The sequence below is a fragment of the Mytilus edulis genome, chromosome 10, assembly GCF_963676685.1.
Source record: "Mytilus edulis chromosome 10, xbMytEdul2.2, whole genome shotgun sequence".
NCBI classification, from domain to species: Eukaryota; Metazoa; Mollusca; class Bivalvia; order Mytilida; family Mytilidae; genus Mytilus; species Mytilus edulis.
Genome location: NC_092353.1, coordinates 76605182 through 76618926, shown reverse-complemented (window position 1 = coordinate 76618926; position 13745 = coordinate 76605182). Strand labels below are relative to the sequence as shown.

Sequence of the window (13745 nt, the reverse complement as noted above, 5' to 3'; positions counted from 1 at the left end):
TTTATAGATAATTCTAACGATAACGAATTAACCTTAAGTTTTCATATTTCACTTCCAAACAGCGCCATTGATTTCCAAACACCTAGCTGAGCTCTAAATATAGATATCCATTAAATATTTAATCTGAATATGGGATATGTATGACGTCAGTGTTATAAAACAGAGGGGAAAAAATCAATCTCAATTACAATTAAATATAATCGTTCTATTGCATTACTGTTATGGGTTTAGGGTTGGTACCACTACTGTGTTATTTCTCCAAATTAGGAGCACTCCTGGCTATCCCTTATACTCTTAGCTATATGTTTTATATTATGAATGTTAACTGTCTGTACTAAAAAGATCATCATTTTCATCAATCTTTGGGTTTTTTATGTTGTATAATACAAGTACATCAACATTATAAAAAATGGAATTAACTAAAGGTCCATGTACTTGTATTTCAGATATATACATTTAAAATTTTTAAATTAAAATTGTTCTTTAAAAACTGTTTCATAAATTTTCAAATGAATTGTCATGAGTGTAAAACATGAGCCTTAGATTGTATGGAGAAAGTAAATTAACCAGGGAGACAACTCTCCACCAGAGACCAAATGAAGTAGTTCGTCTGCTGTATCACTAGCACATCAACACAGTTGGTTCAGTTCTAATCATAATTGACCAAGATTGCCACTTTCCCTGCTAGAGACATGATTCCATCCAGTGATTCTGCCTTCCCCAACAATAAAAACTGGCAGCCAGGAAATAACCAAAAGTGCTGAAAGTTACAAACACCATTATATCAATCAATGTAACACTATAAATTGTAATCTTTTCTTTTGCAGGAAAATAAATTGGGTGACATATGTTTTTCCCTCAGATATGTACCCACAGCAGGGAAACTAACTGTAGTTATACTTGAAGCCAAAAACCTTAAAAAGATGGATGTTGGTGGTTTATCAGGTAACCATAGTAACTGTAGTCTGCTATTAAGGAGTTCATATGAATCTTGTTTTGTAACTTGCCATTTCAAAAATTTAAAAAATGCTATAAATATTGTTATTATCTTCTCATTGAAAAAAGGTTTTCTAAAGATAAATGATAAAAATATAACGCATTTCTTTATTTGTGCTTCAGACTTTGAACATTAAAATGATATATTTTTGTAAAATTTGTTTAATTATGATGACTAGTAGACTGTAGTTTTTAGAAAAGTTATTGTATGGACATTTTTCTTATCACTTAATTTGCAGATTTCAGATTGTAATGAAATATCATCTACATGTTATATGTTACTTGATCATGTGATAGTGTTTACAGCTACAGAAATTGTGAAAGATTAAGGCAGTAATAAGCTGCTTTTCTAAAATTGACAGTTACAAAATACTGTTGAATTAGAACTTCATATTTAGGTTTCAAGCCAGGTTTATATGAAGGATTTATCATTTCTTGACAATATAAAATTCTGTTAATGATATTAAAATAGAAAGATGAAGAAAATTAGGAAGGAAATTTTGTATCCTTCTGAAAGATAATGGCAGAAGTCACATACCTTTAATCCTTGTAATCGCCCTACTTTGTACCTGTTGCCTGTGAAAAATGTTTCTTAGGGAGCTACCATTTGATTTTTATGGGGGGGCTAGGATGAAAAATTTTGTCCTGCATTTTTTTTTAGCTGTAATCTCTGTCCTGCCTTTTTATTTTTCGCTCTAATCGGTCCTGCCTTTTTTTTCAGTTTATCCTGACTTTTTTTTACCTAAATTGTCTTCCTGACTTTTTTTTTTTGCAAGTGTCACATCCTGCCTTTTTTTTTACTCAAAACTCCTGTCCTGCCTATTTTTTTCAAATTTCATCCTAGCCCCCCATAAAAATCAAATGGTAGCTCCCTTACAGACAAATGAAAAAAAGGACAAACATTCTTTGCCAGTGATAAAATATATGTGATTGAAGAGATGAAGATCTTTTGACAGAAAAGTCCACAGTAAAGTCTACAGTGAAGAACAAGAATAAAACCCAAATCATGGTCTCTGCATTTCTGAATTTTAAAATTCATTTATTCTAGCTAATCTGCATGTTTTTGAATATGTTTTAAAATAGATGTATTTTGCATGAGTTTAGTATAAAGAGCAGTTTTTTTATGTTTAAATATAATATTAATGTTAAATGCTCGGCAGTTGTCATCTTTTGTGAAAATGTCATGATGTACCATGTACACTAATTTGTTTCATTTTGTTTACCAGATCCGTATGTGAAAATTGCTTTGTATCAGGGAAACAAGCGTCTAAAGAAAAAGAAAACGACTATAAAGAAATGTACCTTGAATCCCTACTTCAATGAGTCATTCACTTTCGAGGTTCCATTTGAACAGATACAGGTACATTCACACCTTGTGACCTTTTGACCTTCTAATTATTTCGCATTTGTCTCCCAGGTTTTAATGTTTTCTTGCCATTGCACCTAAAGGCAAGATATTGGTGTTATACAAGCATGTTTGTTTATTTTTCTATTTATATTGTTATTTTTTGTCTTGTTTTTCTTGTCAGATCCATATGTTAAACTTAGTTTGATGCTAGGCGGGAAACGTATGAAAAAGAAGAAAACCACGATAAAGAAGTTCACGTTGAATCCATACTATAATGAGTCTTTCTCATTTGAGGTTCCTTTTGAACAAGTTCAGGTACCAGACGTAGTGAAGCTGCACTGTAGAACATAGCTCCCTGTGACAACTAACACATATATTCTATGTTGTCATAGTAACTAACGTCTGCTCATCTTCTTTCATCTTTGCAGCAAATTATCAGCAACTTTAAAATTTGTAAAAAGGCTATTAAATAAGAAAACAGTTTTAGTGTAAGAATTATAAATACATTTATTAGCCTTTTTTTTTAGCAGAAATTATTTGAAAACACTCGATATATAAAAATTAAGGCATTATTTATTACATGTACTTCTTTTTTTTAATTATTTTTAATTATAAGACAATAATTTATTAAAGTTTCCTTATACGTTGTATCGTTATAACTTTAACTTTTTATTAACATCTTTGTTTTTTGTTCTGTAATTGTTTACTGCTAAATTTAATAGAATAATATTTTCATTTTGCTTTTTCTTTTCTTTTCTTTTTATCAAATGCTTTTTCTTCAAGTTTCAAATTATTTTTGTTTTATTTTATTGTGGAAGAAGATAGCAGAATTGTTTAATGGCATCTAACAATATCATATCTCAGCTGTTTGCTGTCTTTGTTGTTAAAGCTTAAAAAGCATTATTAGTAGTTGGAATGTCAAATATTATACAACAGTCAGTGATTCTTAATCAAATTACCTCCCTTTAAAGGAATGGATTGTCTCGCACACACTAATCTAGTTGATAAGTTGTTTCAGATTAGATTCCTTTTATTGAACAACAATAAACTTGCACGCTCCCTTCTAGTATGTTTTTCACTCAAATGCTAAATTGTATGACTTATCTCCCCTGAAATGACTTTTTTTTTCAGTTTATATTTCTTGCACTCTTTGTTAATTGTGTAAATGCAGAAAATGTGGATATTTTTTATAATGCACAGAAATATTGTTTAAAACTATTTTAGTTCAATCATTAATGGCACTTCAATGAATTACGTTTTGAGTGAACACTTGTTTAGTTCAACAATGCACAGGAACAGGTCCTCAGAATCATTTCATACATGTAGTAACTAGCATCTGCAACTCATAAATATATCTATTAGTACGAACTGCAATGACCAAAATTATTTAAACCTTCATTGCTAAATAATTATTTAATTCTTTTGTGTGAACAGAGCTTTTCAAGAAATATTGTATTTAGATTTGGATGGAAAGCAAAGTACTTTATTTAATTTTTATGGGCAGTTTTTTTTCTTTTCAAAATCTATTACGTTATATCATGCATAGCAAGAAAACAAAATTTGCCTCAAACTTTTCAAATTATGTCTAATTCCTGAAAAGTTACCTTAAATAGTTTGGTTTTTTTATTTCTAAAATTATTCAACTTATTTTCGTCACTTCATTTGTAGCATATTACTAAATTAAAGTATTGATTCCTGTCTTTTCTTTAAATCTATTATCAGAATTCTCTCATGAAATTATGAAATTTGATTCTAAGGACGATTTACGTGTCAAATATCTGTCACTGAACTGTTTTTATGGTAGACTGTCTCAAAGTGTGGCATTTTATGGACAAAATATAATTTCATTTGTTGTTTTACCACCCACCTTACCCAGGTATATGTACATGTATTTGGAGATGAAAGTGACAAACCAAATTAAAATATATTTAATTGGGAAAAAAGCTACAACTTTGAGGTGGTTCTTACTGTACATATTAAATTGTGTTGTAAGAATGTTTATTATCAGTAATCACAAGGTGTTTTAATAACAAAATAATCACTCTTGCTGGTGTTGAGTGATTCACTGTGAATCAGGGGGATTGTTGGTGAATTGAGATTATCCTACACAATCACCAGCATTCACTGTGAAAATTCACCTCCAAAAAGTATTATAATAAATAAATTGAATCACCTTGTGTGTAATTAAGAATGGTAGGTATGCATGAAATACATGTAGTACTTGTTGTGTCTATAATTATGCAACTCTAATTATAAAGTACAAGCAGTTTTATTCAATAATCAGTAGTTTGTTTTATAATATACTGGGTCCAATTTGACTTGGAATACAACAGGCGTTTTTGTGTTTAGGGATTTAATATCACCATTGTCAACCCTGGGTTACAGAACATTTTGCATCCTTGGTGTGGCCAAGGGCACGCCAAGGGTTTCCTCAAGCTTTTAGGTCCGAATAATACACAATTTGATCAATATCCACTATACATGCTATATGAAATATACTCTTATGATGAGATTTATTTAAACAAAGAAGTAAGGCTTTTGAAATAGATCCATTTAACCAAATTACGGCCATTTTGAATGTTATGATAAAGTTGAAATTCAAGGCCATATATGGCATAAAGTCAACCTTGTCCTTTGTGGTTCTTTACCCATGAAATCTAAGAAAAAATTGTATCGAAGAAATAATAACAAATATGTAGTACTGTCAATTTTTTCATTGGAATTGTTTGACTAGAGTTATCTTTCTTGGACTATCCAAGTAATTATATTAATTTAACTGATTGGTATTGATATCTGACATGAACATTGAGATTGTAAATATCATCGTTTGTAGAAATAAAATCATCCATGTTTGCCTAATGTCTAGTGTAAATGTTTCAAACCTTTTTAGGAAAAGATGAAGCAAAATATGAATAGGACAAATTCTTCAAAGTGTTTCTTTCAAAATAGATTATTGATAGACTCATTAAAAAGTTATTGTCAGTGTTTGTAATTTGCAGTTGAGAGTATTTAACTCTTCTCACATAGGCTAGCAGATTTTATGTATTTATTCTCACCATGAAAAATGCAAAATTCCTCTTCAAGCTAATAAATAGTCAATGATAAATTTGGAGATGAATCTTTCAAATTGTTTTGTTCATCATTTCAATTCAGCAACATACTTAAATTGAAAACATTCACAAGCTAACAGAGCACATCATGAAAATTTTTAATATGACACAAAGCTACAAAAATATCTGTGTCTGTAGCATTGTTATATAGAGAACTTAAAAAATTAACTTGTAATAATGATATAGTGCCAACAAAAATATCATCTGTCTAGTTGTAAATTGCATCTATTTAAAACATAGTAAAAATCAGCAAATTAATTCTATTTTTATTCACTTTCAGAAAGTTTCCTTGATAGTAACTGTCGTAGATTATGACAGAATAGGTACATCTGAGCCCATTGGACGTGTTAACCTAGGTTGTAACTCAAGCGGAACAGAGTTACGTCACTGGAGTGACATGCTTGCCAACCCAAGGCGACCTATTGCCCAGTGGCACACACTACAGGAAGTACCAGAGAAAAATTAAGGGGAGATAACTTTAGAAGAATCTGTAGAATTTCTTGTGCAATCAACAGAAATCCATGTATTTATTGTTATTCATATAAAATCATAAAACTCACTGTAAATTTTATGTGTTTTTCACATATTGTAGCAAGGTTTAAAGTTCATTGGAAGATCTGATATAGGTCATTTTGGTGAAGTATAGTGTTAATTTTTGGTGTAAAGAAGTTCTCATTGAAGTGTTGATTTGTAAAAAAAATGTCCATGATTATAACAGACCTGGTAAAGTATTAAAAAGTTCATTGTTGAAAACATGTCTATTTTAGAGACTTTTGAGAAATGTATATTAGAATTTCCCTTCATTTGTGAAGTTATAGATTTTTTTTAATTTAAAATATTGTAAAAATCATATTTAAAATACTGTCACAAATATATTTCAAAATTATGTGAACATGATGTTATTATGTGTTAAACGAACTTGTTATCTTGTTTTATTTGTGTTGTTGAAATATAAGATACAAAAAAGAATTGAAAAAAAAGATGTACAAACATTAAGTCTATTTCAAAACATTTTTCTAAAAATTTTCATGGCGAGGCTGAACTTTGAATATTAAATAATTTACACATTAGAGTGTAATGATGAAGGATATTAAAGTGATACAATTTTTTTTTATTTTATAGGTTAATGTTCAATACTTAATGTTCCGGATTATTAATGTTCTAGTTCTGTCATTTGGTTTTGAATTTTTTTTTAAATCAAAGTAAAACACAAAATATGGCCTGGTTATTTAGTATCAAACTGGTTTCCCAGGGACCAGATAAAAAGATTGACCAAAAGTCTAATCTGATTGGCCTGTTAAGTGGCGCCACTATTCTGATTTAAATAAAATATGCATGTACTGGTTAAAATATGCCAAGTGCAACATATTTTGAATGTTAGCTGGACTAGCATTTATTAGCTTCATTTATAGATATTTTTATTGAAGTATTTATACTGTATTTGCTGTATTAATTGTTCATCTTTCCAAAAACATTGAAATACTGCTCCTTCTTTTAGATAAGACATCACCATTTCTGATTGGTATAGAAATGGAATAAAAAACATAGAAAATATATATCAAATTCTGATTGGCTGAGCAAAATGAATACATAATTTGGCAAAATATATTACCATTTCTGACTGGTAAAGCAAGGGAATAGATATTGTGGAAAGTTTTAAATTATGAAAACTGATATGGTTCTTATTATTTCTGGCTAAATTGAACCATGTAAAAATAATATAGCAAATATGGTATCTTTGTGATAAATAAAAAGTTAAAACTTTTGTAAGAACAAGAATAGCTGATATTGATAAACATTGAAAGTTCGAACTGCGGAGGTTAGAAACGTAATGAGCAAAGAAATGAGATTTATCTGTAAATAGATATTGGCTTGTTAGTTGGTGTTAAAAGTTTGAGTACTATAGCGGTGATTTTGTTCTGTGATAGAGTTAAGTTTTCTTTATTGTCATTCAGTTTCTGTACATTTAAGACAAAAGGGAAAAAGATTTGCAAATAGTTTCTAATCTTAGGATTAAAAAAGTTATACATTTAAGGATTTTTTAAAGTGATCAAAGAATAGATTGATTATGTTAAGCTTGCACATTCAAATATTTATAAAAACATTCAAATATGACTCTCAGATTTTTATTTGAGAAGTGATTCCATTCCCTGTTTCTTGGAAACTTAAAATGTAAATACATTAGTGTCAGGAAAAGGTTGTAAATGTTGTTAAGTTTTTAAGTCAAGATTTTACCATTCACCAAATTCATATCTCCCGAGTCCAGACGAGGTATGATACTGAAATGATTTTTTTTTCTTTGAGCTGGTTAAGAATACTAAAGATCTGATAAAATTCTGGGAGAAAATGATTATTTTGTTTCATAAATTTCACTTGTAAATACAAATTATTCTCAAAATATAACAAAAATTTGTTGTAACATTATGTAAAAAGAAGATGATTTTGTGTTGTGAACAGTAGTAAACAAATGTAAAATCTTTTTATTTGTAGCGTCATACCCATAAAATTTCCTTAGGCCATTCGTAAAATATTTTGTTCCTTTTGTTATTTCTAGCTTGAATGAAGTCCAAGGTTACGACACATCTTGAGCCTCAAGTTAAATGTTATAATATATGGAGTGGATGTCCTTGAGCCTCAAGTTAATGTTATAAAATATGGAGTGGATGAGGTTCAAGTTCACTTACAATCATTTAAAAACTTATCTGAAAAGTTTAAAAAAAAGAGTATTGCTACTTAATCTAATCCTGATGGTTTTGTTTTGCCCTTATTGGCATCACACTCAAAGTTTACTGTGTAGATTCCTGTAGCAGATACAAGAAATAGCTATTGTGACAAAATATTTACAAATGGCCATACATGGATAAATTTGAGTTATTCTCAGGGTTGGGGAAGGGAGACAACTCTTTAATAGTATACTGAGTTGAGAATTATGGGAATTATTGCTTTAATTCCATGGTTGTATGGGACCAGTGTTTTGTTTATTTATAGAAATTGTTTGTTTATTTACATAAAAACTATGGAAACAGTATTTTCATGATATTTTATTTGGCAGAAAAAGGTTTGTCCATCAATTTCTGTCAGTATGTATGTATTAGTTTATTCAGTATATTGTTTGATAGAAAAAAGAATGCAAATGTTCTTACATTTATTTAAAAATTGTTTAGCAGAATTTTCAAATGTTCGAAATCTATTTTTAACGTATATACCAAATTTTTAAATTTAAATATTTTTATGTAGGAATGGATGAGCAAATTTAACATCTGACAATGTCAAGGTTAGATAAAGGTTTCACTGTCTCTGACCTTGACAATAGATTGATGGACATGTCAAGGTTAAACAATAAAGGTCACACATAGTTATCATTCCACTGTATTACTGTAGAAACTTTTTCTCTTTTGGTGAATAAAACTGTCTTGTCTTTTATCTTGTGTTTGCTTTTATTAGGTAAAGATTACATGAAATGCTATCTAAAACTTATGGGACTGACTAGATATCTAAATCTTCCAAGACTTATCACTACCTTTTTGATACACAAAATATAGTGCAATGATCAGAAGATTCTATACATCCTATCCATAAACATTTTGAGAAATTTATCCATGAATTATATGCTTAGATATTCAAGGCACAAAATGATGTTACACTTGTCAAGTAAATTACATAACTTTTGCAAGGTCCATGCATGAATCTAATATCTGCTCTAAAATTATAAATGATGTCATTGTTAAAGCCATCTTATGCGGTATGGGCTTTGCTCATTGTTGAAGGCCGTGCAGTGATCTATAGTTGTTAATGTCTGTGTCATTTTGGTCTCTTGTGGACAGTTGTCTCATTGGCAATCATACCACATCTTCTTTTTTATATGTACAAAATGAAATGGAGAGTTAATAAGAAAAAAAGACAATTAAATATGTTTGCTTGTCATGCTTTGGAACTTTTGTCAGATTTTCGAAATCCTCTGGTTTTATCCATTTGAATGCCTTAGAAAATGTTGCCCATGAACCCCCATTTTTCTTTTTATAAATCTTTTACATGTTTAATTATAAGCCATTTGTAAAAGTCTTATAAAATCTTATATATTTTTAAATAGTTTTTGAGAACTTTAACTGGTCAATGATAAAGCTATGAAAAGTCAAGAGAGAACATTTGCCCGCCAAAATTCCAATGGCTAATATCTCGAAAACAAGCACATTGACCCCTATATTTTTTTTGCTTTTTTGATTCCTATATTAATCCCCTATCAATATAAACTAGTTTTATGGAAAGTTATTTATTTTGAAACTGAGCAGCAAACATCCTTAATTTAAAAATTGGAGTTATCTTCCTTTGTCTAGTATTGCTGTTAAATCATCTACAACCAATGCAATATTTAATTTTACTTCCCACAAATGAATTTTAGCATTTTTTACCGTTCAGTGCTTACAAGCACTTTTATTTTTCAAGTGCCTCAGACAAAACTGTCCTCAGTTCAAAAAGAAAATGGGATAACCATATGTCTCACAGATTTCTGGTTAGTTTATTGTATAAACATTTTCTGTGTCTGCCAAAACAAATTAGACATTTTTTCTCTATTCTTTGTTTTTTATTCCATTTTCTTTTTATTCTTTATATATTTTGTCCATGTTTCTCTTTTCTGTAAACCCTATCCACACACTCCAAAATGCCTCAAAATTTCAATAGTTTTCTTTTGCCAGTTTGGCAAATGAATAGACTCCATCTAAATTATGATATTTCTTACAAAAACACTGCCATGGGGTGCTGACTACTGATGGTGCCGTACAAAATAGGTAAACAGCTCTACAACAATACATATTTGCCACTGGACTAACAATCAATCATAAAATTGAGAATGGAAATGAGGAATGTGTCAAAGAGACAACAACCCGACCAAATAAAAAACAACAGCAGAGGGTCACCAACAGGTCTTCAATGTAGCGAGAAATTCCTGCACCCGGACAACAATACATGTAAAATGTTTAAACAGAAGATCTAACTTGATTAAGTGTTGAGGTGACAAAAATTGATTGTAGTAAACAGCAAGGAAATTTCATGATCACCAAGATCAGTAAGATACTTTCAACCATGTTGAATAAAAGGGTCAGATGAAAATATATTTCAATTCTTGAAAACTTTTACAGATTGAAATATTGAGATTTTTTATCAGCAGAATGCAGATAAAACTTCCATTATGATGGTTATATAAAAAATAGCACAATGCACTCATTTCCAGTATTAAGTATTCAAAGTATATTTTATAGATGCTTTCTTGAGTGGCGGCAAAGATACACACATCATATTTTGGACTTGCATGTAATATTAACCCTTTCAGCAAAGTTGAATGCATACATAAAAACAAAAAACAAACAAACAAAAATACTATACAACAATAAAAGACCTGACCCATATAAAAATAAAGAGATGCGATATGATTTTCAACAAATTTAACTGCAGGTTAATATCATAAAGACAAATTTGTTGAAAAATAACAATTTTGCCCTTCAATAAATCAGTTAAGCAAGCAGGGACGGATCCAGCCATTTTAAAAAGGGGGACTCCCCCCCTGGATCCGCCATTTACAAGGTCCAAGTATTGTACCTTAAAGGAAATTTTGAAAACTTGCTTGACATCTACATAAGAAAGTGAACAATAAAAATCAAACAAGAGGTCAGCGAAGAATTCTTAAGAACAGGCTTACAATGTATCTATGGGTGGATGAAAATAATATTAGTACAAAATGGCATTGAATATCTTTCAAAGTGTTGGAATATTTAGTTCAATCAAAATAAGACTAGTTGCTAAACAAGGCTTTTTTTACAAACTTACTTTTCCTTAAACCTTGTGAATTTGGAAGTCATAATGTTTATACCATACCAAATTACATGTATAAACTAGATCTTTCAAAGACCTATGGCTTACATCATACACCCTTTACATCGTTGAAGAGGGGTTAGTCAAACATAAAAAGTGTACAAAACTGCCCTTTTAAAAAGTTGGATGAAATTTATTTTTGTACTGCAGTATTTTTTCAACCTCAACAAAAAGTGTGCTTTGCAGTTGTTTACTTTGGGAAAAGCTGTGTTATCTCGCTTTTTACAACAACTTTGACAGAAATCCATAACCCAAATACAATGATGTTTATAGTGAATTCACTATGCACATCCTTGCCGAATGTGAATTGCTTACTATAGGCCTCATGAATGGATTTCTGCATACATTTACCTTGCCACAAATGAACCCTTTCAAACAGTTATATATACATGCAAATAGTGAACATACACGTGATAAAACGTGTTCTCCGTGAACTTGGAGAATGAAGTGTATACATCTGGATCTGTGGTACAAAGAACTAGAAACCACAATTTAACAACTGCGTTGTGAAGAAGAAAAACGTTATCAACAAGAATGTGTCCATAGTACACGGATGCCCCACTCGCACTATCATTTTCTATGGTCAGTGGACCGTGAAACTTGGGTCAAAACTCTAATTTGGCATAAAAATTAGAAAGATCATATCATAGGGAACATAAGTGCACTAAGTTTCAAGTTGATTGGACTTCAACTTCATCAACAACTACCTTGACCAAAAACTTTAACCTGGCGCGGGACAAAAGGACGGACAGACAGACAAACGGAAGAACTAGCGAGGGGGGGGCAAGGGGGGTCCCCATAACAGCAAAACAGTGAATTGATTTGGTGAAAAACAGATAACAAGGAATTGAAAAGGGACAATAACAGATAACAGTAAATGAAATATGAAAATAAATCTGTCCAGGACCAATCCAGTAGATGACTCGTAGATCTTAGTATATAACTTGTGGTATGGACCTAGAAAATTGTAATTTGTGTAAACAAGACGTTTCGGCCGTTGAGGCAGTTCTGCCTTGGTTGATTTTTTTTCCGTAACTTGTACAATAAGTTATAGTATGGATGTTGAATTTTTCTGAACGAAATTACTAGTTTCTGTTTTTGATATACGGATATTTTTAATCTAAGGCATTTGAGGGATCAATTTTTAATGATTTAGTTTTTTTTATTTAATTTTTGAAAGTAGTGCAGCCAGTGACACTTTATTATCAATTTGATTTTTAGATTTTTTTATTTCTGAAAAGCAATATATATATATTTGTACTTTACAAGTAATAAAAAAAAAACATTGATGCACAATATATTTTTTTTATTTAATGACCTCATGATAAAACTTACTTATAAAATACAAAAATACCCAGATCAGTGGAGACAGGACATGTAACTGACACACGCATGCCAGTTATGGTTATTCTGGTAATAGAAATTGACTCAAGTGACAATTCTGATGGTAAAATAGAAATTGGACCTAGTGAAAATTTGGATGACACCAAGTGAAACACCAATCATGCATCTTATGTGAAATTATAGAATATGGAAAATTTGGATACAGCATTGTAGAAGCTGTAGGATTTTTAAAAGGTATTTGTCGAAAAATTAAACTGAAGACACATCTTTATTTGCATCAATGGTTTCTGAGCTTCAATTTTCGCCATGTGAAGCAGTTAAAAATCTTTTAAAAATATGGTGGTCAGGGTTCTCTTTCATTTAAATGAAAAGAGAGGGAGTAGCACTTATAATATAAATGCTAAAAGAAAAAGATGTTGTATAATTCCCAAAGCCATAATTCAAACCCATACCACTTAGTAATGTAAAACAATTCAAAGGAGAAAACTAACTGCCTAATTTATCCACAAAATAGTGAACAAGAAACTTAGTAACACAGTAACAAACTACAACCACTGAATCCAGGCTCCTGACTTGGAAATAGGCACATACAGAATGTGACTGCGTCAACTTAAGCATGCTAGTTGGTGTCCAATCCTCCCCTAATCAGGGACAGTGGTGTAATAGTACAGCATAAAGATTATTATGTGGTCATTGAATAAAAAAAAATCTATAGGGTGTACCAATGCTTTTTTTTTATAACAAAATCCATACTATAAGTTATTGTACAAGTGATAAGTGAATTTTAATTTGTACAAAATGCTACATGTTCACAGACAACGGAATTTATTACAAAGGATAATAATAATATATACTGGAATGGTCCTGGATTCAATTGATTTTAAAATGTTTATGTGATGTATGTTACTGAAATTCTTCTGCAAATACAGGGCCACCCGATATTACCAGTAGAAAGACCCCAATAGATATACATTGTAAGAAGATGTGGTAAGCGTGCCAATGAGACTATTATCCATTCAAATCACAATTTTCAATTATCTTCAATTTCTACGGAAGATTGGCTGTCAAAATGCTAACAT

The 13745-nt window shown here is 30.5% G+C and overlaps 1 protein-coding gene across 20 annotated transcripts in view; it reads left to right on the top strand.

Annotated features, from left to right (window-relative positions):
- Positions 1-8877, top strand: part of LOC139491926 (synaptotagmin-1-like) — a 72627-nt gene extending 63750 nt beyond the window's left edge. For 11 of the 20 annotated variants that reach the window (XM_071279856.1, XM_071279854.1, XM_071279855.1 and 8 more), the window contains 3 exons: positions 828-945; positions 2223-2356; positions 5735-8877. In XM_071279856.1, coding sequence (XP_071135957.1) covers positions 828-945; positions 2223-2356; positions 5735-5920 — 438 coding nt within the window. In that variant the 3' untranslated portion in view covers positions 5921-8877. Of the gene's footprint in view, positions 1-827; positions 946-2222; positions 2357-2525; positions 2660-5734 lie in introns of all 20 variants that reach the window. The other 9 variants (XM_071279863.1, XM_071279864.1, XM_071279862.1 and 6 more) reach the window with 1 other exon arrangement.
- Positions 8878-13745: the final 4868 nt, after the last annotated feature.